This window comes from Pseudonaja textilis, chromosome 1 (genome assembly GCF_049901715.1).
Source record: "Pseudonaja textilis isolate UNSWEBS1 chromosome 1, rPseTex1.2, whole genome shotgun sequence".
In the NCBI taxonomy this organism is placed as follows: Eukaryota; Metazoa; Chordata; class Lepidosauria; order Squamata; family Elapidae; genus Pseudonaja; species Pseudonaja textilis.
This window is the reverse complement of record NC_141990.1, coordinates 166,570,869-166,598,462: the sequence shown is the minus strand read 5'-3', so window position 1 is coordinate 166,598,462 and position 27,594 is coordinate 166,570,869. Positions and strand designations below refer to the sequence as shown.

The following is a 27,594-nucleotide window of genomic DNA, read 5'->3' as shown; positions in this document are numbered from 1 at the left end:
GTGCAGCTGCAACTCTTTATCAAAATATGTCAAGGTCAACGGACAGAGGCCTCATCACCACCTGGAGATGCCCACATGATGATATACACCACTTTTAATTGGATGAGCCATTTGAACTATTGGGGGTGGGAACGTTGCCATTACTTTGTATATGTCATTTACGCGCCCATTTTCTCAGATTCAGAATTCTTTTGTTGCTACCACTTGATTTCCAGTAAAAGATATGTTTTCTCTAATTAATGGAGTCTAAGTATTTCTTTCTTGGGTTTTGAATGGAGCACCAACTGACAGACTTGCTGAATCACCTGTCAAAAGGCAAAATCTTTGCTAAGTTAGACCTGAGGGAAGCCTACTACCAAGTCTGCATAAAAGAGGGAGACAAGTGGAAAATGGCATTTAACTGACTTCTGGGGAGTTTCCAATTCCGAGTCATGTCTTTTGGACTTCAAGGGCCCCCTGCTACATGAACATCTGTTTCACAGCGTTTCTGTTTTCAATTTGGTGCTAGCCTACTGCTGTTCCAGAACGGCTTTTTCTTCATCCTGATTGGTTGGGAGTCTTGGTCTGTGTTTATTGGTCTTGGAGTTCGCTGTGTTCTGCTTGCTTGGAGTTTCTAATATCTTCTGTCTGTTTTGTAGCATTTTTTTTTGTCTTGATTGGCTGGCAACATTGTGTTCCTGTATTGGAGGCTTTTAGTGCAGCTTGGCTTTGGGTAAATGGATGGCTATCATTTATTAGGAAGCTAGGTTTCATCTGGGTGCCTGGTTGGGGTGTGTTTGAGCTGGAGGTATCAGAGGGGATCTGTTTGTGCCCAGGTGTTTGCCTGGCTAGTGGTGTGGAGATTTTTTTGTTTGTGAGTGCAGGCTTCCAAATAGTTGACAGTCTGGTGGAATCATCTCTTCTATTCATGCTTTCAGGTCTTTTTTCAATCTCTATGGCTTCTCTGATAATTCTGTGGCTGGGTTTTCTATAGTGGCTAGGGTTTTGGTGCCATTGAAGTCAATGCTATGACCTGTAGCTTTCATGTGTTGGACTAGTGAGGAAGTGTGTTCCAGCTTCTTTACTGCATTTTTGTGTTCATCCAGGCGGGTACTTATTCTTCTATTGGTCTGTCCAATGTATGTGGCAGGGCATGATGCACAGGGGACTTCATATATGCCTTGGTTTTCCAGGTCAATTTTATCTTTGGGGTTTCTTAGGATGGCTGCTATTTTTCTGTCTGTTTTGAAAGCAGTCTTGATGTGATGCCTGTGTAGTATCTTACTGATTTTGTCTGTAGTACCTCTTATGTAGGGCAGGACATAGGGTCTGTTCATCTTCTAGGTCTCCATTATGTCTCAGTGTGTTTTTGTGGTTCAGGCCTGTGATTTTGCTTTTGTGGAAGCCGTTGGCTGTCAGTACTTTAGTCAGGGTGCATAGTTCAGTCTTTATGTGTGTCTTGTCTGCCAGGCGTTTGGTTCTGGCAATTAGTGTTTTGGCCACAGAGTTTATCTGTGCTGGGTGGTGGTGGGATTGGGCATTAAGGTAGCGGTTGGTGTGTGTTTTCTTCTGGTATATGGTGTGTCCTAGTGTGCCATCTGTTTTTTTGTTGATTAGTACATCTAGGAATAGTAGTTGTTTGTTTGTTTCTGTTTCCATGGTGAATTTGATTTGGGGGTGTGTACTGTTTAGGTGTGTTAGAAAATTATTTAGCTTTTCTTTTCCATGGTGCCAAATAACAAATGTGTTATCGATGTATCTTAACCATAGTTTGGGTTTGTAGGTGGCATTGGCTAGGGCTCTGGATTCGAATTCTTCCATGAACAGGTTTGCAATGATGTGTGACAGTGGTGATCCCATAGGGGCTCCTTCAATTTGCTTGTATCTTTGTCCTTTGTATCTGAAATATGTGTTGGTTAAGCAGTGTTCTGCTAGTTCCATGAGGTGATTGGGTGGTTGGTATTTATTTTTGATGATTTCTAGGGTTTCTTTTATTGGGATTTGAATGAATAGTGAAACCACGTTGAAACTTAGAAGCAGATCTTTTTGTTCCACGTGTAGATATTTGATCATTTCCAAGAGGTGGTATGAGTTTTGTACATGTGAAGCTGTTGCTTCAACATGGGGCTGTAGCTGCTTTGCTAGGTATTTGGCTAGGTTTTGTAGTGGTGCTGCTCTGGAGCTGACTATGGGTCTGAGAGGTATGCCTTTTTTGTGTATTTTGGGGAGGCTGTATAGTTTGGGGCTTCTTAATAAATGATAGCCATCCATTTACCCAAAGCCAAGCCACACTAAAAGTCTCTGATACAGGAAACACAATGTTGGCAGCCAATCAAGGCAAAAAAATGCTACAAAACAAACAGAAGATATTAGAAACTCCAATCAAGCAGAACACAGCAAACTGCAAGACCAATAAACACAGAGCAAGACTCCTAACCAATCAGGATGAAGAGAAAACCATTCTTACACAGCAGTAGGCAAGCACCAAATTTAAAACAGAAACGGCTGTGAAAGCCTGACTCACAGACGAAGACAATACACAAGCCTGATGATGGCAGATGAGATTCTGCCGAAACGTCGCTACAACTTTAAAAGCACAACTATAATGACATGGGAAAATACCCGAACAAAGCTAAGTACCATACATATAAATACCCGCGAAAACTTAAGAATGAATATATATATATATATATATAAATAAAATGATTAGAAATTTGAAAAGAGGTAGAAACTAGAATATACACCTTTATATGAAGCAATAGTTAGATGGAAACATTGGAGGTTGAAAAAGAGTATTATGATATAATTTTTTAAATAATAGAATATAAGTAATAATTTGATGGGAAAGATTAGAGGGTTAAAGATGATATTACCATGTATGCTTATAACATCACTGGCATTAAAATGGAATATTGAATTACCACTTAAAAACCACCATGTATATTAAAACTAGGATTATATAAGTTAGATTAATATAACAACTATTATGATTATCATTACTGATGTTTGTATCAAAATGAATTATATGCCTAGGGGCCTAACTGTTCATGTATTGACATTGATGTTTATTTAAAAATAATAATCTAATAATACATTTTTAAAAAAAACTGCAAAGAATGTGCAATTGTGTTATGTATCTATTGACTGAAATGTAGGGAGAGAAGGATATTGTTTAAAAGGTTTCTGGGAAGGAAATAACGTAGACAGCGGGATGATCATATCCAGGGGTGGGATTCTACCAGTTCGCACCTATTTGCTAGAACCGGTTTTTAACATTCGAAGCAGTTCGAAGAACTGGTTGTTAGAAGAAATTACTGGCCTAATCCTGTAAGGAAGGCAGGAAGGAAACATTCTGCTGTTGCTTACAGAAACTGCCTCTCCATTAACCCTTATTACATTCTTGGCAGGACTAGACTTCCTGTCTCAGGAACTTCTCTGGAGTTTTTTTTTCCCCTCCTTTGCTGGTACTTTGCTTGTGTGAACCATTCAAAGTTACAATGGCACTGAAAAAAGTGACTTATGACCATTTTTCACACTTACGACTGTTACAGCATCTCCACAGTCATAAGAGGCCAGGCGAGAAGATGCATGCCTCGATGTGAGTGATATTGAGTTGGCCATGCCTAGCCAATAACATGATCACCAAGGCACGTCCACCCAGTCATAACCACCAAGCCATGCCCACCAACCAAGTCACTCCCACAGAATATATTTTTTTAATTCATTTTTATTTTATTTTATTTATTTATTTTGTCAAGAGCTTACAATATAACAGAAACAAGAACAAACATAAGTTTAAATACAAGAAATAGGAACTAATAATTGGGGACAATAAGACAGGGACGGTAGGCACGATTATGCGCTTTTGCACGCCTCTTACAGACCTCTTTGGAATGGGGTGAGGTCAATAGAGGTTAGTTTGAGGGTAAAGGAGTGGGGGTTTGAGCAGGTGACAACAGAATCAGGTAGTGAGTTCCAGACATTGATCATTCTGTTGCAGAAATTGTACTTCCTGCAATCAAGTTCGAAGTGGTTTACATTTAGTTTATATCTGTTATGTTCTCTTGTGTTGTTGTTGTTGTTAAAGCTGAAATATTCATTAACTGATAAGATGTTATAATATATGATTTTATGTACTATGCTTAAGTCTAATCTTAGATGGCATAGTTCAAGGTTGTCTAAGCCTAGAATCTCAAGTCTGGTGCTGTAGGGTATTCTGTTGTGAACAGAGGAATGTAGTACTCTTCTGGTAAAATACTTCTGGACTCGTTCAATTGTATTTATGTCTGATATACAATGCAGATTCCAGACAGCAGAGCTGAATTCAAATATTGGTCTATCAAAGGTTTTGAATGCCCTAGTTTGCAAATCAGTATTACCAGAGGAGAAGCTTCGTAAAATTAAATTTACAACTTTTAAAGCTGTTTTGGCAATACTGTTGGAGTGAGCTTTGAGACTTAGATCATTCAATATCAGAACTCCAAGATCCTTGACAAAGTGAGGGTTATCAACAAGGTCATGTCCACTGAGCTTGTATTTGGTATATAGATTTTTTTTACCAATGTGTAGGACAGAGCATTTATTGGTAGAGATTTGGAGTTGCCAACTGTTAGACCATTCAAACATATAATCAAGGTCTTTTTGAAGGACAGTAGCATTGACGGTGGTGTTGAATAGTTTTACATCATCAGCGAAGAGGACGCAGTTGCTAATAAGGTGATCACAAAGGTCATTCATATATAGTATAAAGAGTGTGGGTCCTAGAACGCTCCCTTGTGGGACACCGCTGATGACTGGTGCATGGTTTGATAGGACGTTTCCTATTTTTACTATTTGTTGCCTATTTGACAGGAAGGCAGTAATCCACTTGTGAAGGGATCCAGAAATGCCATAAGAATTTAATTTTAATAGTAGTTTGTCATGTACCACTGAGTCAAATGCTTTGCAGAAATCAATGTAAATTACATCTATTGATTTACCCTGGTCAAGCAGTGTAATCCATATGTTTTTGCAGTGTAGAAGTTGCAAATTGCAGGAAAAAAATTTTGTGAAACCAAATTGTTTATTGGACACTAAGTTGTTTGACTCTAGGTGGAAGGTAATGCATTAATTAATAATTGATTCCATAACTTTGCACGTGACACAACACGATGAGATTGGTCTGTAGTTTTCAACCAAGCAGGGGTCACCTTTTTTGAAAATAGAGGTGACCGTTGCTAAAGACCATAGGTTTGGTAAGGAACTGGTTCTGAATAATAACTCATATATTATGCTTAGTAGTTCAGCTATGGTAGTGGAGAACTTTTTTAAGAAGAATGCACATAAGCCATCAGGGCCAATAGATAAAGATGGTTTAAAGTGGCATATTGCATTTTCTACGTTATCTTCAGTAAAGTCAATTTGTAGATTGTTGTAGTTTGTTGTCGTACGATGAGGAAATGTGGGGCATCAGCCATTACTATTAACAAATACTGAACTGAAGAACGTGTTAAACAGGTTTGCCTTTAATGGCAATGGTTTGTCTCATCACTATAGTCTTTCCCATTAGGACCTTTTAGGGGTGGGATGGTTTTTGAGTTTTTAAGTTTAGTGTTTACAAAGTTATAGAAGGCACGGGTGGATTTTATGTGTAGAAGATTTTTCTCTTGTTTGCAGTGGTAATAGGTACATTCTGCGTTTATCTGTCAGCATAAGGTGTAACGGTTTTTAAAGTTAGCTATGTATTTAGTTTTGTTTTTACGCCATAAGGATTTTTTTTTTAGATTGAAGTTTTCTTATTATTTGGGTAAATTGTGGGTTTTTGTTTTTGTTTATGGGGGTTACTAATGGAACATATAATTTAATGACTCTTTCCAGTTCAAGCAAGAAGAGGTTATAATGTTATTCTGTAGTGTTACAGCTAGAGAACAGAATGTGTCAATCAAGAGATGATAAGTCGGCAGCTATGAGTTCATAATTGGCTTTTTTAAAATTGTATTTTGGAGGTCCATCATTACGATCCTCTTTGAGAGGGTGTAAATTTAGACAAAAGTCAATCATGCTGTGGTCACTGTTTGAAAAAGGTTCCTGTATTTGTAGGCCATAAATTGAATTTGAGCTGTTGCAGAAGATGAGGTCGAGACAGTTGTTTAGTCTGGTGTTGTTATATACTAATTGATCCAATCCCAGTGTGGTAATGGCATTGTACAGGGTTGTATGAATGGGTTCAGATGTACATTCATTTAGTGTCCAATTTATAAGAGGTAAGTTGAGGTCACCAAGAAAAATGAGAGGGTGTGGTCAGGAGGCAGCCCATGTCAGTAGTGAAGTTAGCTTGTTTGCATGAATTATATCATAGTCAGGGGCTTGATAGCAAAGTAAGAAGCGGATTGAGGTGTTTAAGGACAGTTCATAGACGATGGTCTTGGTTAGAGCAAGCTCTTGTATAATTTGGATCTTTTTTAGATTTAGATACTTTTTATAGAATATAGCAACTCCACCACCTCTACGGATTTCGCGATCTGACCGAAAAACTTGATATTCTCTTGTAGTGGTAATGGAGTCTGGGAAAGATGCATTTAACCATGTCTCATAGACAAATATAATGTCAAATGTGGCTGAGCTTAGAAGGATGAGGAATTCATGCATTTTATTTGTGAGGCTTCTTGCATTGAGTAATTTGCATTTAATATATTAAGTAGTGGGCCTGGAGGAAGTAAGGGGCATGCATCCCTAACGTTGGATGTTTGGGTGATGGATATTGTGACGTGGGCTGAGGCTCTTGCTTTTTTTTTTTTTTTGAAAATTTTATTTGGGTTTTCACAAAAACAAAATACAAATAAAACATCCTTTTTTGAAAATAGTTTTTCCCCTCTTATAATTTTCTCAACTTTATTTTAATTATCTCATCTCAATTCAAATCATTATATTTATACTTTTGTCTGTCCTGTTGCAATTTCATATTATCTTTTCTCATTAAACAAATTTTCCCCTGTAGTTACTAATTGAAGTATGACACCTTTATATCTTTTAATTTTATCGATTCAAACTCTTATTTAAGCTTCAATGTATACCTTTAAGATTGTAACATTCAATATAATAAATAACTTCCAATCGAATTCTGCTTGGTACATTCTTAAAATACACACTATATTCTTAAAAAAAAAAAGATTATATATATATGTAAATAAAACACACATTCCATTCCAATTCAAATCTATCATTCATATTCATTAAAATCTTAACATCTTTAACATTTCTTTTCAATTAAATATCATACTTCCTTGGGAACACTTATAAACTTTCCATAATTAATTCTTTTTTTCCCCATATTTCTCACTTATATTTTTATAAATCATTAATAATAATTAAAATGTTCCCATCATTTCCTAATTTAAGTCTCTCATTCACTTTAATTCATTTATTTATTAACAAACATTCCACTACATTACAGTGAGTATTTTATCCATCATTTTAGTCATATTTTCTAAAATTATTTCTATTTGTAATATAACAATGCTATCTTATGTACCTTTGCAGAATCCCTTTTACAATTAAATTTTCACCCATTATCTCTAAACAGGCTCATGGTTTCAATCCTTATATCTTTTCCCTGTTTCTCCATATCTTGTTTCTGTCTTTTACAACTTCTTTTACTTACCTTCTTCCCCCTCTTCTTCCCCCTCCCCTTTTTACCCTCTTGTCTCTACTTCTAATTCTCTCATCTGTAATCCCCTCTTCTGTTGCTTTCTAATATTATACTTATCTTTCAAACTCTTCTTCTTCTTTTTGGTTGTTTTTTCTAGTCTTAAACCTTTCACTCTCTTCCCCCCCTTTCCTTTTTTTCCCCCCACTTAAAATTATTTGATCATTAAAGATGACTTCTTTGTCCTGGTCTTCTTGTTCTGCAAGCGTTTCTTGTTGTTTCTCAAAGTTCCAGATCTCCATTTCTAAGAATTGAAATACGAAGCCAAAAGAACATTTCCCTTCTTGTGCATCTTCTTTCCATTTTTTAAGTTCCATTTTCAATTCTTCTAAGAATGATGCCATTTTAAACACTTTTAAACAACCACCTGATTAATTTTAGTTATTTAGATGCAAAAACCAAAAAATCACCAAGTAATCCATATAATCCAAGGCTGTTTCTTCTTGCTTCTTTTTTCCACTTTCTCTTCCTGGGGTTCTATTATTTTGTTGCCAAGTTTCAGTTAGGATGTATTTTGGGGAATCTTGTTAAAGTTTCACTGTAAGTTCCTTTTAATTAGTTCCAGGAAGTCTCCTCCATTTTTCCAGATCCTACCCTTTTATTCTTTTTTTTTTTCTCCTTTCCTTCTTTTAAAAACTTTTGAATCTTTATTATCCCTTTGACTTTTATTTTCAGCTTAAATGCCTATTAATGTCAAAGTGGATTTTTTTTTTCAATTTCTTGCTTAAGTCTCTTAGCTGTCAGTATATGAAAGGGAAGGGGAAAAAACCTAATCCTTTCCCTTTTTTCTCTCCTTCGCTGCTTCAAAATCTTCTTTGGGAACAATGGTATTTAGTTTAAATTCCAGGGTACCTTATGTTGTTGCTTTTTCAGTTTAACCTGGTCAACCAAAACTTTCTCTTCTTATCTTCCTCCTGCACATTCTTTTCCGGTTCAGTTCTTTGAGGTGGCCATTTCTCACCACCGCTGCAACCACCTTCGGGAAAGGGAGTAATGGCCAGCTAGGGAAGAGATATGCGGCTCTCCTCGACCCTGCTAGCAGTCTCCCCCCTCTTCACCACTTCTATGGGGTGGCTTAGCCCTGAAACCAGCAGGCTCGGGGCACTCCCGTGGCAAGCACAGATTGAAACCACGCACGATCACAGATTTCAGTCTGTCGCCGAAGAGATCAAACAAGAAGCCGAGGCTCTTGCTTTTGATAGTCAGCATGGTAGTCAATGTATAAATTTGTATTACCTAATTCATGTAATTTTTTGAGCTCAGAATATAGCTCCTGGTTGGGACATTGGTGATAACTGGATATTTAAGGACAAAAAACAGCTACAAATATATAACAAATTTGGGGAAATATATTAGAAGACAAAATCAAATCTTTTATTCTGTACTTTAGAGACATCAATTTAGGAGGTTTTGTGGTAATAGAGAAAAGTCTATTTCCTAACAAAATAAGGAAAGAAATGTGTATGTCTGCTTTTGGGAAATTGCAGAGTGTTTTTGCTGGATAGGCATCATTTTGAGCAGAGGGAAATGCCTGAAAAGGAAGTGTGTGTGTGTGTGTGTGTGTGTGTGTGTGTGATTCAAAATGACAGGTAGGGAAACAACATATTCATGTAATGTGGGTATGGAATCTCTACAGTGATTATGTTGTTAGGGAAACTGTGCTCTTCTGCAAATTATGTTTTATAGTTTTACTGCTTTCAATGTTTTAATGCTTTTTGTTACTATGTTTTAAATATTTGTAATGCTGTTCTTTGTTTGTTTGCATCCAGAATCCCATATATGAAATGGGTGGGCTATACAGGTACTCCTGCCTTACTAGCTGCCATTTGAAGCTACAATTCAAAGTTAGAATAGTGTACAAAACATAAATGTACAACCAGCCCTCACAGTTATGATTGTCACAGCATCCCAAGATCACGATCACCATTTGTGTGCTTCCCAGGCAGCTTGTGACAAGCAAAATTAGTACAGAAGGCCGAAGTAAAATCATAAGTCACAGTCACATGTTTTGCTTAGTGACTGCAGCACTTCGCTTAACAACCAATGGAAAGTGAGGTTATAAGCCCATCACAAGCACATGATTTTCTGCTTAGGGTCTATAGCACTAAGCAACCAAATTGCCAGTCCCAATTGTAATCGCTACCTGTATAAATTTACCAAATAAATAAACTTCCCAATTCATCACCCCTTATCAGTGCAATGATGAAAATGCAGCATCTTAAGATATGCTGGAAGAAATATCCATTTGGTTCAGTTCCACGCTGGGAGAAAAGCACTGAAAACATGGAGGTTGATTGGAAAGATGGTTTATGGAAGCAGAACCACATGGATGGTCCTGGGTAGCTGACCACATGGAGTGGAGTCAGGGGTAATTGTACCCTCTCTTGGGCCTTTCCCTTGAGCTTCCTGCTCCTTTGCAAGAACATGTATTCTATTGACTGTTGTAGGGGTCATAGCTAATAACCCTGTAGGTTGCCTGAGAAGTTTGGTTGAAGTGTGGTGCAATGTCCCCAGGTGATTTTGCAATGCAGTTAGCTCTGCTGCTAGTTAATCCTAGAGGGTCATGTCTTAATCCCATCACCCTGGAACGGAAACTCTTTTGTCTTGTAGATAGGCTGCCCCAGTCCTGCTGGGGCTATTAAGAAAGATGGGGCTGCTTTCCAAGAGCATGTTTCTCCTTTAAGAAAATATAATATTCTGCCTTTTTTAATATTTCCCAAATATTTCATTCTTCTAGGAGAGGAGGGGCTGCTAACTTTGTACAGATATAATTAATTAATTAAATATATATTTCACAAAACTATTTCAGTGGATCAGGAAAAACACACATCTTCTCCAAATAAAATAATGGAAGTCCAATGTCCTTCCTCTATTTTCTTAGAAGCCTGAAGAAGGTGGCTCTATCTACCTCGCTTACCAACTGTGGATGGGCAAAGGGCAATTCTTCAGTGGCTGTAGTGAGAGGCTTGAACAATCACTGTCACTCTCAGCTTGCCTCTTTCTCTGTGGAGAGGCAGCTTGCAATCATGCTTTCCTGCTTCAAAATGGATACTTTCTAATTTGCATCAGAGAAGCCAACTGTGCAGTTTTCTGCTGTCCTTTAATTCGATCCAGGCAACATTTCCACTCCTATTGATCACTGTACGGAGCTAACAGCCCCGCTTATAAATTCTGGACCCCTCCTGCCAACTCAGAGGCTGTTGTTGGTCTGATATGATTACAGCATCCTGTATTCAATAGGTAGTTCTGTGTGGAGCTGCTCTCCATAACCATTCAAGATACCTGCATCTGGGAGGAAGATATTCACATAAAGTATCAACCCTGCTGTTCTTTGCAATGCAGTTCTCAAGCATGATGTGGGCTCCTTTTCTGGCACCAATATGTCTCACATTGAAGCATTCATTCATTGATTCATATTTGCGTGTGCGATCAATGGTTTATCAATGGTGTATCAATGGTTAGGACAAGCTCAGAGGACTAGTGTACCCCTGGACCTCCACCACTAGATCTGTGGAACTGGACTTCTTCCTTCTTTTTTTTCTTAGTGAAACTGAGAAGACTTCTGCTAGTTTTTCTTTCTAACCCATAAGAGGGAAGGAGGTGGGAGAAAAAAAAAAGAGACCTCAAATGCCCAGAAATATATTTATGATTAAGGAAGATAGCTTTCACACATAAGGGGAAAATACAAACTTTTCCTCACTCACTTTTCTAAAATGTATGCCTTCTTTCTTAAGAAAGACAGCTTTTCAAAGACAATATTTCTTTATTTATACCCAGTTAGGTTTGTTTAATTCTCCATGTTAGAAAGATAATTGAAAATTATTTTAACACAGGGGTCTCAAACTCATGTCGTTATGGTGGTGTCATGTGACATATTGGGACTTCCCCCCACTTTGTTAGACCAGGAGTGGACGTGGCCAGCGCATGATGTATCCAGTCCACGGGCCAGGAGTTTGACAGCCCTGCTTTAACAGGTAGCATTTATATCTAGGGATGACCTTCATTAATATACATGATGGTTCTCTGTTAATAAAAACTAGAACAGATTGATTTATGGAATAATTGCATATTATTTCATGTCATCTTCTCTCAGTAATGCCAGAAACATAAACTAAACTGAGAAGAGCAGGATTTGACCCCTAGCCAGCAGCAAAACATAGTTCCCAGATCTTTCTCAGCCTTTAATAACTTTGCCAAGAAAAACACAGTTCAGGCATGTGAATTTGGACCAGTTTGTGTTTTCCTCTGGTTAGAAGCAGAACTAATTTCAGATGGGCTTTGTTTAAATGATCTAGAATAGTAGGGTTATTTCAGAAAGAGGGGTGGTCTTGTTTGTCTTAGGTCCTTTGGAGGATACTAGTATTCTCTGATGAAATGCTACACTCTGCCTAACTTTATCTGATCATGGAGCATGTGGCATTCAGAAAAGACTAAGCCGAAGTCTTCACTCTGGTCCGTGTTTCCAGCGGGAACACAGACCGTTCCTATTGGCTGATGCCATTTGACAGCCAGCTATAAAAGGGAGCTGTCAAACGGCATCAGCTGTTGTCTGCCAGCTGGCTGCCTTGTTAGCACGGCAGCCGCGGCAACCCTTTATTGTTTCAATAAAGTAAAAGCTGAAGTTCGCTCCAAGTTTGCCTCAGGTTTTTCCGCTGCTCCACAACACTGGCGACGAGGGCGGGATTCCTATAAGAGGCAACCGGGCAAAGAATCGCTGAGCGAAGTCACTACAAAAAGAGCCGAAGTCACTACCGAACTAAATGTCACTTTAAGAGCTGTCACTATCCACGAGCACAAATTTCAACTTTCTTCAAAAGATACAGCACCGCTGAGTCAAGATGACTTCGAAACCTGCATTCCTGCCTTTTAGACTGACAGCAGAAACATGGGAGTCCTACAGAAACCGATTTGACTGTGCTGAAATGAGTAGATTGACATTTGAAATTAGAGAACAAGAGGATAAACAATTCTATGAAGTTTGGGACCTTTTCTATCAATGACTAGATAATAAAATAAAATAACAGAATATTTAGAAACTTAGGAAATAATGAATATATATTTCTTTCTCTCTCTCTCTTTTTTTTTGATACTATCTTTATAAAATTTTATTAAGATAGACTTGGCAAGACTTTATGATTTGTTACAAAATAAATTAAGTAAATTATAGTTATCTCTTTAAAGTATGAATTAATAAAATTATAGTCAAATGATTGTTTAATAATGATATCAGGCTATATAATTGTTGATTGATAATATGAGCTATTATGTAATATAACTACAATGGAGACTACGAAATGGATGCACAAAAAAAAGTGGTAAACCAACCGATACACTGTCTGTAAATTCATGAAGGAGGATGAGGTTTTTATGTTTTATGTGTTTTTGTTTGTTGTTAAAATCAATAAAACTTTTTTTTTTAAAAAAAGAAACCGATTTGACTGTTTTCTAGATGCCATAGACCTTGCTGACATTTCCGACCATAGGAAAAAGTCCTAGTTTTTACGGAGCCACAGTGTTTGACACTGCCATGGCATTATTAGCTCCATGTTCAATTAAGACTGTTCCATGGGAAGAATTGCAGGAAATTCTTTCCAACCACTATTCCCCTAAGCCATCCCAAATTGCCAGGTGTCATGCTTTTAGGAGGCGGATTCAGGCTGAGGGAGAGACTATTAGTGGGTACATGGCTGCCCTACGAACAGCTGCCTTGCATTGTGGGTTTAGAGACTATCTGGAAGACATGTTATTAGACCAACTAGTTTGTGGAGTCAGGGATTTAAGGCTACAAAGGCGTCTACAAATGAGCTAAAAGGGATTTAACCCTTAAATTAGCAATTGAAGAGTCTCAAGCTGCTGAACTATCAGCACTTTCAGCAGCAGAAATTCAGGGAACTCCAATTAGCCAGGGCAGCTCAGCCATCCATTACGATGAAGCCTCCTCAGAAGAAGGCTATGAAAAGGCTAATGATGTAAATCTCCTCCAGCAGCAAAAAAAACAGTCAAGGGGAAAACAAGCCAAACCCCAATCTACCTCCACGGCATCAGCCCATTTGTCTAAGCTGTGGGGGAAACCACCTCAGGGCATCCTGCAAGTTCAGGAATGCCATTTGTCTAAAATGTCAAAGGAAGGGTCATTTAGCCAGGATCTGTCAAGCAGAAAAGACTTTTGCCCAACCCAACATTTCCAAAAACAAGTTGACTAACAAAGGCTCTAACAAAATTAGTGTTTTTGTTTCTATAGAAGGAAAACCTTGCAGGATGGAGGTTGACACAGGCTCAGCACTGTCCATCATCTCATAGAGCACCTTGAAACAACTACTTCCCAGAATGGCTAAGAAGAAGCTTCACGGCTGGCAGTTAACCCTATGCGACTACCAAGGCAGAACCATCCCAGTCATCGGAAAAGGCAAGTTTTTTGTACAATTTCAAAATTTTAAAGGTCACTTGCCTTTAGTGGTAGTGGATGGTGCCCTCCCTAGCCTGTTGGGGTTAGACTGGTTCCCTGCCCTTGGCCTCCATATAAGCGGAATCCACTCTATTACAAATGCTGAAGTGGACACCTTGTTTAATGACTATGCTGATGTGTTCAGCGAGGGGCTGGGCTGTTATTTAGGAACCCCAATTTCTTTCAACTTGGACCCTCATGCAGTACCAATCCGTTTAAAGCCTCGAAGGGTTCCTTTTGCAATCCGCCCCAAATTAGACATGGAGCTTGACAAATTAATTAAACAGGGTGTATTAGAGCCTGTGGACTTCGCAAAATGGGAAACCCCAATAGTGACACCCCTGAAGAAAGATGGGAGCGTGAGAATCTGTGCGGATTACAAGATGTCATTGAACAAATATTTACAAATCAGCGCCTATCCAGTCCCTGTTATCCAGCACCTACTACATTCTTTTGAGCCAGGAACCATTTTCACTAAATTAGACATGTCACAGGCCTATCAACAGTTCCTTGTTGATGACACAGCTGCTGAACTACAAACTATTGTAACACACAGGGGCACTTTCAAATGTAGGCGCCTCCAATTTGATGTAAGTGTAGCCCCAGGAATTTTCCAATCCTTAATGGAAAGACTTCTTCGAGGATTACTGGGCGTAGTTCCGTACTTTGATGACATTTTAAGATCTGCCCCTGACAAGCCTCAGTTACTGCAAAGAGTCAGAGGAGTCCTCGATCGTTTCAGACAGCATGGCCTTAAGTTAAAGAAAGACAAGAGCACTATTGCCACCCCACAGGTAAAATTTTTGGGATACAGAATTGACGCCTCTGGTATTCACTCAATCGAATCCAAAGTAAGGGCTATTCATGAGGCACCCACGCCAACTAACAAAACTGAGCTCCAGGCCTTTTTAGGACTTCTTAACTTTTACACTTCAGTCTTGCCTCATAAAGCTTCCATTGCAGAGCCTCTGCACAGACTCTTGGACAAGCAATCCCCCTGGCACTGGGGACCTAGGGAAGCCCATGCCTTCCATGCTGTCAAATCATTACTTACATCCAATGCTGTCCTGATACAATTTACCTTTAATTTTAGCAGCAGATGCTTCTCCTTTTGGCATAGGTGCTGTTTTAAGTCATAGACTGCCTAATGGTTCTGAGGCACCCATTGCCTTTTTCTCCAGAACTTTTTCCCCAGCTGAGCATAACTACAGCCAAATTGACAAGGAGGCTTTGGCTGCAATTGCTTCTGTCAAAAAATTCCATGAGTTTCTATATGGACACTATTTCGAGTTGATCACGGATCACAAGCCTCTGTTAGGCCTTCTGTCTGGTGAAAAACAAACCCCTCAGATTTTGTCTCCAAGAATGACCAGGTGGACCTTATTTCTGGCTGCCTATTCCTATACACTGATTCATCGTCCTGGCAAGAGTCTATGCCATGCTGATGCTTAGTCGCTGGCCCCTGCCTGTTCCTGTGGAAGATCCTGCACCAACTAATGCTGTTTTCCAGATCAGCGATCTCAAACTCCCCATCACTGCCCACTCTTCCAGGGACAAGGTAATCGCCCAAGTTCTTGACTGGGTGGGAAGGGGGTGGCAAGCAATTCCTTATGCCCCTGAATTCCTGCCTTTCAAAATTCGCCAGCAGGAACTATCTTCTCTGCAAGGCTGTTTACTTTGGGGAATGAAGGTAGTTATCCCTTCCAAGTTGCAAGACTCAGTCTTAAAGGTCCTGCATGAGGGCCATCCCAGCGTTGTCAGGATGAAGGCCCTGGCCCGCAGTTATGTATGGTGGCCAGGCATGGATGCTCCAAGTTGGGTGAATGCTTGTCAGCCATGCCAAGCTACCAGACCTGCTCCACCCACATCCACTCCAGGCAGGTGGGAAGATTCTGTGGCCCCTTGGTCCCGGGTGCATATTGATCTGGCTGGCCCCGTTCATGGGCGTACATTCCTGGTGATGGTTGATTCTTTTTCTAAATGGGTAGAACTGACCTTGATGACCACCACAACTTCAGAAGCTGTCATTAAGGCTCTATCAAGGATATTCGCTACCCTCCCTGACACCATCATGTCTGATAACGGCCCCCAGTTTACTTCCTGTGAGTTTGAGGTCTTCCTAGCCAACCTAGGAATAAGGCACGCACTTACAGCTCCTTTTCATCCTGCCAGTAATGGCCTGGCTGAAAGGGCAAGTGAGATCAGTTAAGGAGGCCCTGGAAAGGTTTGGGCCTATAGATTGGCACTCTAGGCTCACTAAGTACCTCCTGACCCAGCACACAACCCCCTATGCCACCACTAATAAGTCTCCAGCTGAACTTCTCATGGGTAGACATCTGAGGACCACCCTAGACACACTCCATCTGCATTATGCCCCAGTCACACCCCTAGGGTCAAAAAGCCAAGCAAGGGAGTTTGCTGAGAATGACCAGGTCTATGCCCGGAACTATGCGGGACACCCTTTGTGGATGCCTGGGCAACTTGTGGTGGTAACTGGTCCTAAGTCTTACAGGGTCCTACTGCAAGACGGGCGCATCTGGCACCGCCATATTGATCAGCTTAGAAGGCATTTGAGTGCATTTGCAGATGGCCCTCAAGACGTTCCTGCAACAGAGAAACCGCCGGCGCCCAAAGAAACTTCCCTCGGATCCGACAAGAACGCAAGCCTACCTGAACAGCCATCGGTCCCTCACCCAGAAACGCCTGAAGCCGAGACACCAGCTTCGTCGGCACCAGAAGTTGCCCAGCAAGCAGAGAAGTTCCTTCCAGCAGCAGCTTCGTCAGGACTTAGAAGATCTGGCTGCCTGCGCAAGCGCCCAAGTTATCTAAAGGACTATGCATGCTCCATTCTGGGGAAAAGGAGTGTGGCATTCGGAAAAGACTAAGCCGAAGTCTTCACTCCGGTCCATGTTTCCAGCAAGAACACAGATCGTTCCTATTGGCTGATGCTGTTTGACAGCCGGCTATAAAAGGGAGCTGTCAAACGGCATCAGCTGTTGTCCGCCAGCTGGCTGCGTTAGCACGGCAGCCACGGCAACCCTTTATTGTTTCAATAAAGTAAAAGCTGAAGTTCACTCCGAGTTTGCCTCAGGTTTTTCCACCGCTCCACAACAGAGCAAATAATCAAATTGAAAACTAAAGGCCAGATAGTTTACCTCGAAGCATCAATTCCTTGTTTTCCTAAAATAAAAAGATAAGGCAACGTATGTGACCAATTTTTAAAACAATTCTAACAACCCAATGAACAATAAAGTTTTTTTTAAATCAAGGGAATAATTTCAAAAAATAACTGATAAGTAAGGACTCCAACAGAAACAAAGTTTTTGTTGGAAGAGTTGGGAGATTCCTCATGAAGCTCTGATATATGGAGATTTCACTTTTGTCAAAAGGCAGAAACAAGGAGGACAATTAGATAGGACAGTGAATACTGGGAGCTGAGATTTGGTGAAGCTAATAAGAAGACAGAAAGAGAGTAGCTTGGAGGAAGGGAGAAGCAGTCTTATAACACTGCCAAAACCAGGGCCAAAATAACAATTTGAGAGAGAGTTAAAGTTAGTTAAACTAGTCTGAAAGGAATTGGTGAGCGACAGAAACAAGTATCTGCTGAGAGCTGGCAGAACAAAAAAACCTTTGTAGAAATTGAGACTGAAGGTGAAAGCCAGTTAAAGCCGCTGAAGTGGTTTTAAAAGCACTTAAGGTAGGGAGTAGTCATGAATATTAGAAGAGACTATGTAATTGCCTGATTTAGTACACAAAGCCATTAGAAGCTTCCTTAAAGGTTCTGTAAACCAGACAGTAAGCTCAAAGGAAAGGTCTGAGGGGTAGGTAGTAGAGAAGGTTAATATGAGTAGGAAATATTTAGGTTTAAGACTTTTGTTAGTGAAACTGGTCTTCTTGTATACCTGTTAACTAATAAATAAAACCCTGCAGTACTGAAAACTGTTCCTACTTGTCCTGCTTGCATTTGTTCCACAGAAAAGCAAGCTATAACTCTGTGTTTCCTCTCCCCATTCCCCTTCCAGCTTTTTTTTCAAAGTCTCGCCTGCTACTAGTCTTTGCAACCCAACCACCCAATCAATGGAGATGTCACGAAGATGATCTGAGATGGGTCAGGATGAATTCCATTACTTGTGGGGAGGGGAATCATGGGAGTAGAAATACGAGACAAAAGGATTCAGTTTAGGGAAAACCTAATCAAGATTACAAATGAGAAGTTATTGTTAAAACCAGTTTGGAATGTAAACAAGCCTATAAACAATTCTTCTGAAGTAACCGAGATGCTAGGCCAAAACCAAATAAGTCACATTATACCTTGTGTGCTGGGTGAGACCAGCCTTAAAGGTTTCTAAACCATGGCTTATGGCTTTATTTGATGTGTAAGTAGCCAAGCATTATTCATTGAACAAATTGTGGTGAAATAAGCAAATATGATCACATAAATGTTTTCTATAAAGTAGATCTAATATAGCTCTTGAAGAAAAATGGTAACAAGGACGAGCTTTCTAAGTGAACAAGATCATAACTCACCCCAGTGCCTCCCTCTCAGTTTACTGGAAAGTCAATAGCTTTCAGCTGATTGAGCCCTGCATCTTATCAGGCTGTCAGTGATTGCACTTTGGCTTGACCAGACCACCTATACCTTTATCTTCCAGTTTGTCTCTCAACACTTACAGGTGACTGTTGTGCTTTTGGTGTTAGCAGTGCCACACACATGAAAAATAGTGGTCTTGCCTCGACTACTGTTCTTCAGTGATTTCCAGAAGGAGGCCCTTTTAGTTTTCCAATCTAATTGTCTTTCATTGACCAGTTTAGAAGGAAAGCAGCCCTCTTGCTATTTTAAGTCAAGTGATGCTTCTTATTCATTCTGCTCTGCTGAACTAGCAGGACCCTTTATTAACACACCAACAGCACTGGCATGCAAACATGAACTAAGGAGGCTGGAGTTCATTTGTCTCAAAAGAGAAACATGTGAATTTACAAAATGGAAAAAGAGGCCAGCAGACATGCACAGCTCACTGAGGCTATCACATCATACATCACAGACATCCCAAAAAGCAAATGAACCATTCATGAAATCCCACAGTCAGATTTATGACTTCTCATTGCCACCCTATCATGCATGATTCCCTGGAATAATTGCCATTTCACTGGTACTTTTATGTTGCTGGCATGTTTCAGTTTTAAATGTATTGATCATCACTAAAAGATCTTCAGCCAGTTAAATGCAGTGTTTAACTATTAATTAGAAATGGGGTGATTGCAGAAAATAAAGATTGAGTAAAGAAAAAGAAATATCTAGCCTGTGCTTGATTAATTTCTACAATAATTCCTTGAATGGAACAGGACATTCTTTAACTTTATGGGGGGGGGGGGATTTATTATTTTGTGTGTTTTAATATGTTTATTGATTTTTTGGCTATCCAGGATTATGTGCAAGATAGGTTGTTGTATAAATCTCTTGATTTTTTTGTATGCTATCCTATCAACAAAAACCGAAAAGACGAAAATCCCCATGTGCGCTTCATTTCAAACACATCTTTACCTCTCCTCAATTAATGGTCAGAAATCTGTCCTAACCTAATGCATTTAACACTATTTAAAATTGTCATGCAGACACACGCTCACATTTTTAAAAATACAGGAGGTAGAAAGTAATGAAATTAAAGCTTATAGAGTCTGACTTGCATGATCATCCTGAGGCATCTGTCTGAAGAGCCTATATCCATGATGCAGCATCATGCTTGATTCTCTGGTGTATCTGTGAGTTTGTGGTGAGTTATTAAAGAAAGCACGTGGTGGAAAACTGCCTAAACATAAGGAAAATGTGTGAAAGAAAGCAGTGGGGAAACACAGGAGTAATAATAGATTTGAAAATATATATTCTGATAAAAACCCTCAGGATAAATCTGGATAAACCCAGGATTTTATCTTTTCAAAGCTGTTGAGACTGAAGTGGTGGCAGCCCTGCGTTGTTTCAGGGGACAAAGAGGTGTCAGCTAGCCATGGCAGCAGGAACACTGCTGGAAAGAAGGGAAGTTGCTAAGCTGTAAAGAAAAGCTCCTAGCTACTGGCAAACACATTGCTTGTGTCAATAACTTGAATGTACTGCAATTTAAAATGTGAGGTCCTTGGGCAAAGATGCTAGACTCTGTTTTGGTCCTACTCTGGTAACAGCCATTGCACGGTTGTTGTTTCAACACAGTTTCATATGTTTCAGTTTCTTTGGATGAAATCTTTTTTTTATGTGTGGTTTTAATTTGGCTCCTTCTTTTTCATCATTAAATAATTCCAAAGTGGGAGACCATTTATGACTCATTGTTACAGCCCAACAGTGTTAATTATAATTAAAACAAGTATTTTTTTACAAATTCAAACCTGTCAGGAAATCAGGCTGAAATCTTACATTATTTTTCCAAGCTTCCTGTATTGCTTCAGAACAAAGTGCAGAATTATAATGTATTTGTATACAATAAATTTACTTTACTATTTCTTATTTTCACAGAATTTGGATTTTGGTGCAAAATAAAAATAATTTCTCCAGCAAGAATATGGTTGCTGCTTACTGGCAGTCTTGTGTATTGAAGATGATAAATCTCTCCTATTTATTTAATAAATGTGACTCAAAGCCCAAGGATGTCAATTCAGCATCTTTTCAAAAACTACAAATTCAGCAATAATATTAATAAAACTGGAGATACTTCCTGTCTGGCAAGAAATGGGATGATTACAGGCTAAGAGCTTAAATAACAGAAACAGCATTAGCATCCCTATTCAAGAGATGACAGCTGAAAGTACCATTTTCCTTCTCATGCTGCCAACTCTGCTACAGTGTGATTTCATTAGAAATTCCTTATTGCAGGACTGTTTTCTCCGCCCTCTCCCATTTTGCAGAGAATGCAGTATCTTGCCACATCCCATAACCCACCTAATTCATATCACAAAGCTACTGAAGTTGCATCAGTACATTGCATGCTTGCCTAAAGTGTACCTATCTAGCCTCAGGAGAATATAGATCTGAATCCAGAATCTCACTGTTCACAGGCAGCATTAATGTCATTCCATGATCATTTATGATCATCCAAAATCAGTTTGTTGTATATAGCAAGCTTTGTCATGGCTGCCATTTTGCTAGGCTAAGCATTGCTAGCTGTCAGCCTGACATCAGTAATGGGGGGAGGGAGCAGTGGGGGAATAGGGTGACAGGGAGAGAAAACAAAACCAAGCAGTATCGTTCTGTGGGAAACCCCAGCAGTCTTAAGGTCACACCAAAAGAATGTGGAGCTGGTGAACAAAGGAAGACATTTCCAAACAATTTGTTAACACCTGATTGGACATTGACTGATAATGTCAATGTCTGGCTGGCTGGGAGCAAGGGAAAGTTAATTGTGTCTTTTGCATGCGAAAACCTCAGATCCTGTTTCACCTGTTCTGTAACCACCTTGGCTTTAGTAAAGTATACTTTTGGCTAATCATGGGCCAGGAGTCTTTCTTTCCTAACTGACCAGGTTGGGATGGCTGAGAAGCTTGGTCTGAAAGCTTTCAAGATAAGAGATATATAGGAAATGCAGCTGAAGGTTCCTTATTTCTGCTAAGATGAGGTGAGATTGACAAAATGATGAGAAGATTGCAAGAAAATATACAGAATAAAGAGGTCAATTTAGCTATCATTACATTTTTCAAATGGAGGTTCTCCAGGTGGCTGGTATAAGCAAAGACCTCTCTTTGGATCCGTTTGCTTTTAGACCAGGCTACTAACCAACCATATGAAGCCTTGCTGTGGATTGATCACAGCCATGCTATGCTGTCTGAGTGAGATGTTGACAATCAGGCTAAAGATGCAACTTCCATTTAAGTCTTGTTATGGATAAGGTTTTTAAAGTTCTAAATGAAATGGTAAAGATTAATTTCTTTTCACATCACAGAAAATTAATGAGCTAGTCTTTCAACAAGTCTCAAACCTACAGCAAATGAACAACCTGAAGCCATTATTTTGCATAAATAAGCTTTTAGGAAACCTTTTCAGCTCACTTAGATAAGATGGGCAGTGTAGAGATTTGATAAAATAAAACAAGTTTCCCTTTAGTGATCACACTCTAGAAGTGGTCAGGATTTGGTTAAAAAGAAGGAAAAGCATTGCTTTCTATATTTTATCCATAGTTATTTTCACTTCTCATAATCCTCTCTTTCTCATAGCTGGACGGAGCATTTCCCTATTGTATCTTCTGCCTTGGATCTTCACATTGTTCTCGGTTGGTGTGACACCCCCAGGAGTCCAGCTTGACTCGAGGGAGTTTCACTTCATTTCTTATCCTGGTAATCATAATAGCAATAGACATATATCAGTTCATAGTGCTTCATAGCACTCTCTAAGCGATTTACAGAGTAAACACATTGCCCCCAACAATCTGGATTCTCATTTTACCAACCTTGGAAGGAAGGAAGACTAAATCAACCTTGAGCCAGTCAGGACTGAACTGGCAGTTGGCAGAGTTAACCTATAGTTCTGCATTTCTAGCCACTGAGCCACCATAGCTCAGTAGTATAAAAAGTTAATATAAAAGTAATATAAAAAAGTTAAAGTCAGGCAGGTAAATTCTTCCATTTTAAAAGATGCTGGCTCATCTGATGTTACAGCATATGTCAGATCCGTGTATCTGCCATTCTTCAATGGAAGAAGCGGGGGGGGGTGTTGTACAAGTAATCCTTTTTGAAGTAATCTGAATATATTAAATCCTATATTGATTCCATAGAACTTGCTCAATAAACATCTGGAGGAGTGGAGCCAGATGTCCAGAAACTTGTCACCTCTGGAAGAGAAACAGGATGAGAAGGGACCATAAAAATTCCAGCCCTGGAAGAAGCTCCTGGGAACTCTGCAAGATAGGTTCCTAGAGAAGGGGAGGAGGGAATTAACTTGTTGGTTCTTTGTTTGACTAAATCCACATCTGAATGAGGGGAGGGGTTTTAACTTCCTTTATCTATGACTGTATGCCTGGGGGTATTTTAGATTCTGCTTTGCCTAATTTTGAGATAAAACCCCTTTCAATAAAGGATTCCTTTTGAAACACCTAGTTTTCAGAAGTTCATTCTTTTCGGTTGAAGGGGAAAAGTCCAATGCTCACAGCATATCTATTTGGTCATAAAATAAATTTAGAAATAGCTGCTCTTCTTTCAAAATAAAGTTGATAATATATAAAAATTAAATTGTTGCTACACTCTCTAAAGTATATTCTAAGTCAGGGGTCCCCAACCACCGGGCTGCGGACCGGTACCGGTCCGTGGAACATTTCCTACCGGGCCGCCGGTTTGCTGGGCGCCGCCATCTTGTTTGACAAGAAAGTGCTTCCGGGTGAGCTTTTCTGGTTGGAAAGCGGCGTTTGGGTCCTGAAGGAATCCTCGCGCCTTAGTTTCATCGAAGGGGGGGGCTTCGAACGAAACTAAGGCGCGAGGATTCTTTCAGCACCCAAGGCAAGGCAAGCCGAGCGACCTGAAGCCGTCCCGAAGCGAAGCCCATCGACAAAGGTACAAAGGAGGAGTTGAAGGTGGCAGGGAGAAGCAGGGGACAGCTGGCTGACCGGTCGCTTGGCTCACCTTGCCGTGTCATGCGTGCTGATGCCGGTACCGGGCCGCGGATCATTTTGTGATGCCAGTACCCGGCCGTGGCACAAAAAAGGTTGGGGACCACTGTTCTAAGTGATCCCTTTTCCTATGGTCTTATGTGATGAAGGAGGTAATAAAAAGGGCAGTGGAAACATTTCAGTTAACTCCATATCTGAACTGTTTGAAAGAACCCATCTGGAATAAAAAGGTCTCCTGCACCCATATAAATATTTCCAAATTAAATTCCACAAAAGTGCAAAGTTCGTTCCACTTTTATGGAAATGCAGTTACCTCTCCCTTAAGATCTAGGCAGAATTTAGTTTGGGAAGGACCACTTTAGAACTTCAGTTTGGCACTTGGACCAGGAACATGTAAAAATATGAATCTGCTAAACCAGAGGGATTCAATTTTTTTTACTACCGGTTCTGTGGGCGTGGCTTGGTGGGCATGGCAGGGGAAGGATACTGTAAAATCTCCAATCAGAGGTGGTATTTGCTGGTTCTCCAAAATACTCAAAATTTCCGCTACTGGTTCTCCAGAACTGGTCAGAACCTGCTGAATACCACCTCTGTACTAAACTAAAAGTTAGTAAGATATGATAGAAATGAAACTACAGCATGCTTTGATATATAAAAACCAGTACTGTTGTTGGCTATTATTTCTAAATCATATAGAAAGAGAATTTGGCCTCTTGTTTATTTTTATGCATCAAATTTAAATATTGCCCATCTTACCCACAGCTTCTGTTCATTACCTTACCTCCATCCCCAACTTCTGAAGTAGGAATCAACAATAGAATATATAAATATTTATATTATTTGTTCATATAGGCTTATTTATCTAACTAAAAATATATTATTTTTATTATAGTTTATTACATATGCCTCTTGCTTTGAGTAACCTCTTAATAGCTGTCATAATTACATAATCTTACATTATGAAATGCTTGTTTAAGTACATAAAATTTACTTATTTGTTATTAAGGTCTTCTTCTGACAGCTAGTAATCTGGCTTTTGAAAGGGACAAAAATTTTATGCTCTCAAAATTATGTGGAAGCTTAGATAAATAGTTCTAGACAATATTATCATTTATGTAGGCTGTTTTGCATGCACAATACACATATACCCTGTGTTGCAATGTAGAACAATGTACCTTCAGATGATGTTATCCTAATTAAATAAACCAAAGCTTCTTCACAGCAAGATTTATTAATACATCCAAAAGAAAGGGGAAAAATCATTTTCTCACACTATATACAGATAATACATACAGTGTTTTATACACATATTACATTTTTTACACAAGAATGTACATAAAAATGTAAACTTCTCTATACAAAAAACCTTAACCCAATTAAACAAGGACTAGATAACCAAAGGTGACCCCTTTTACAATTTTTGAGTCTTTTTAAAAAACCATAATACAATACATTCATTGAGAATGAGGAAAATGTGGGCCTTTGATTTAAAGGGAAACTACAAGTGTCAATCTCAAGGATGTTGCCTTGAAACTTTCCAGCAGTAAATGTGTAAAAATGTGGTTTTCTCTATGTATGCTGGAACATACTGGGATACAATTAATGTTCTTGATTGTCCCTACCCATGTTTATCATGAGATTGGATGTCATAGTTGCTTTCTTGTCTATATCAGCTTTTCTCACATCCCCTTTAAGATTCTAAGCTTTAATTGTTAAAAGATGATTTACTTTGCTTTTAAGACAATGTATTTGAAACAAAAATGCAACCAGAATGCTGAGATGGGAAGAATATTTGAATGAAACCTCTGAATCCTTGCCACTGTGCAATCACTCAGACGATCACAAATTAACACAAGCAAGCTGTACTTTCCACAAGCTTGGCTTTCTCACTGCAGCCTCTTCCTTGTTTTACAAATAATTCTGACAAATTCTGTGTTATGAAGCAGATCTACTTATGACTGTTTTTGACTGGCATTCAATCCATTTGATGGTTTCCTCTTTTCCAACTTTGTCTAGTATATGGATTTGCTCAACCTACACATATTTTAAACTCAGATTCTTAAATCCCACCTCTCCACATTCTGTACCTGAATGCAGTAATTCAGTTCAGACACCAACAAAGAATTACATAAATTATATGTATTTAAAATTCTCTTCCCAGCCCACGCCCTCCCCAGTAAGTAACAAAAGTTTGAGAAATTATTTTGAAAACAGTAATTCCCAATGAGGAACTTTCTCAATGAATAAAAAGACGGTTCATTATGATAGAATGATGAGGCAATATTGTTTTTTCCTGCAGAGGCATCAAAATATGCATCTCTTCCTCCATGACACCAATGGTATCAAATGCACAGTGATGGAAGCATGGTGATTATAGGGAAGTGGTTTACAGAAAATGCAAACCTTGACCATTTTAATTTAAAGATAAGATTAAAAGGAAAAAGCAATTCATTACAATCATCAGAATCCCACACTTAGGAAGAGGCATCTTCTCTATTTGTTATAAGGGCACCATTTAATAAATGGATCTCTTTTTACTAAAAGACAATTTCAAATGGCTTTTGAGTATTATAAATATTTTTCTTTCGTTTATGTCATATAACTGCAAAGTGCAGCTTAAGTACACCAGAGGGGAGAGCAGTTTGCTAAATGTCAAAACTGAACCAAAATTCATATAATGGTCTACACTCTATTTCACATTCATGAATGCAGAATGGAATGAGAAAATATAATATATATATATATGTATATATACATATTGCATACATATCTATATCTATTTACTTATGCCCTGAAATATGTGTTATGTACATACGCAACCATATACAGAAATATTTAGCTCTACAAATATCAATTCTTGAATTGTTCATGGATATTGAGGATATTATACTTTTCTGTCAGGGAAACAAATTGATTTCATCATTTATTACTATTGTTAAAATGGGGACATTTGGATTCTGAAGACCAAACAACATACTGCGCTTAAATTTCAACAGAGTTTCTATATTACTGAAGTATCTAGTTCTGCTAAAATTCCTAGGCTCAAAATTAACTCAGATTTGAAAGAAGAGGGATGATGAGAGAACACACATCAACTATTTCATCATGTAGCAAGATAACTAGCAGTGTTCTAAAAGCTTTCATTCCTCACATCTCCTCCCTTATCTATGGAAAATTAACCTATTTCAGCAATCAGACGAGACCCTCATAATGTAGCTGATTGTGTGCACTGAAGTCAACCAAGTGCAGGCTTGCCTTTGGGTCATGTAAGCAAACCTTTAGCTGAATATAGGTCCAATCTATTATGAAATATGCATCTTTTTCAAAACAATTTTAATAGCAATTTCATGAAACATCAACTTTTCAGATTTTCTGAGAATCAGAAAATTGGAAATTTTAAGAACTAGGAATGTAAAGATAAAACAAAGATCTAGGGTTTGTTTGTCACATGTGGAAATGAAAATGACAAAAAACAAATCAAGAGTTTCTGTTTTGGTATAATAAAAAAGAAAGGAATTCAGAGTAAGTAAGTGACCACCAAATAATCTGTTTAAAGAAACTAGGGATGAGCATCAAGGAATGGTTTAGCTGTGACTGTAGGAGCTTTGCTCCAGCCAAGAAAAGTTTGAATAAACTCTGGTGAATGATTAGGTACCAAAAGAGAGGTCCATTCTGACAAAATAATAAACGAAAATTAGTTAAAAGTCCTCAAGTGAGAGGAAATGGGCCAAAATCATACTGTAGAAGCCTTTTTACTGGAAACAAAAAGCCAACACACTTGAGGAATCTATGTCAACAACAAATGTAACAAATAGCAAACTAAATTATCAAAACCTCTCAGATGAAATGACAATTTTACCTTCTCACAGATTTTTTTCCAACTCAATTAATACATTTTGTATGTCTGC

General features: G+C 38.9%; 1 protein-coding gene and 1 pseudogene across 1 annotated transcript; both read right to left on the bottom strand.

Moving 5' to 3' along the window:
* Positions 1-3,855: 3,855 nt before the first annotated feature.
* On the bottom strand, positions 3,856-4,904 carry LOC148127907 (uncharacterized). Its single transcript, XM_087923099.1, has one exon. The coding sequence runs from the start codon at positions 4,714-4,716 to the stop codon at positions 3,856-3,858; it is 861 nt and encodes a 286-aa protein (XP_087779225.1). The 5' UTR covers positions 4,717-4,904.
* An 811-nt stretch (positions 4,905-5,715) lies between these two features.
* On the bottom strand, positions 5,716-6,679 carry LOC148127906 (uncharacterized; annotated as a pseudogene).
* Positions 6,680-27,594: the final 20,915 nt, after the last annotated feature.

Bases quoted from the DNA above. Each gene is read 5' to 3' on its own strand.
- LOC148127907 (XM_087923099.1), bottom strand. From the start codon at position 4,716: ATGAATGACCTTTGTGATCACCTTATTAGCAACTGCGTCCTCTTCGCT.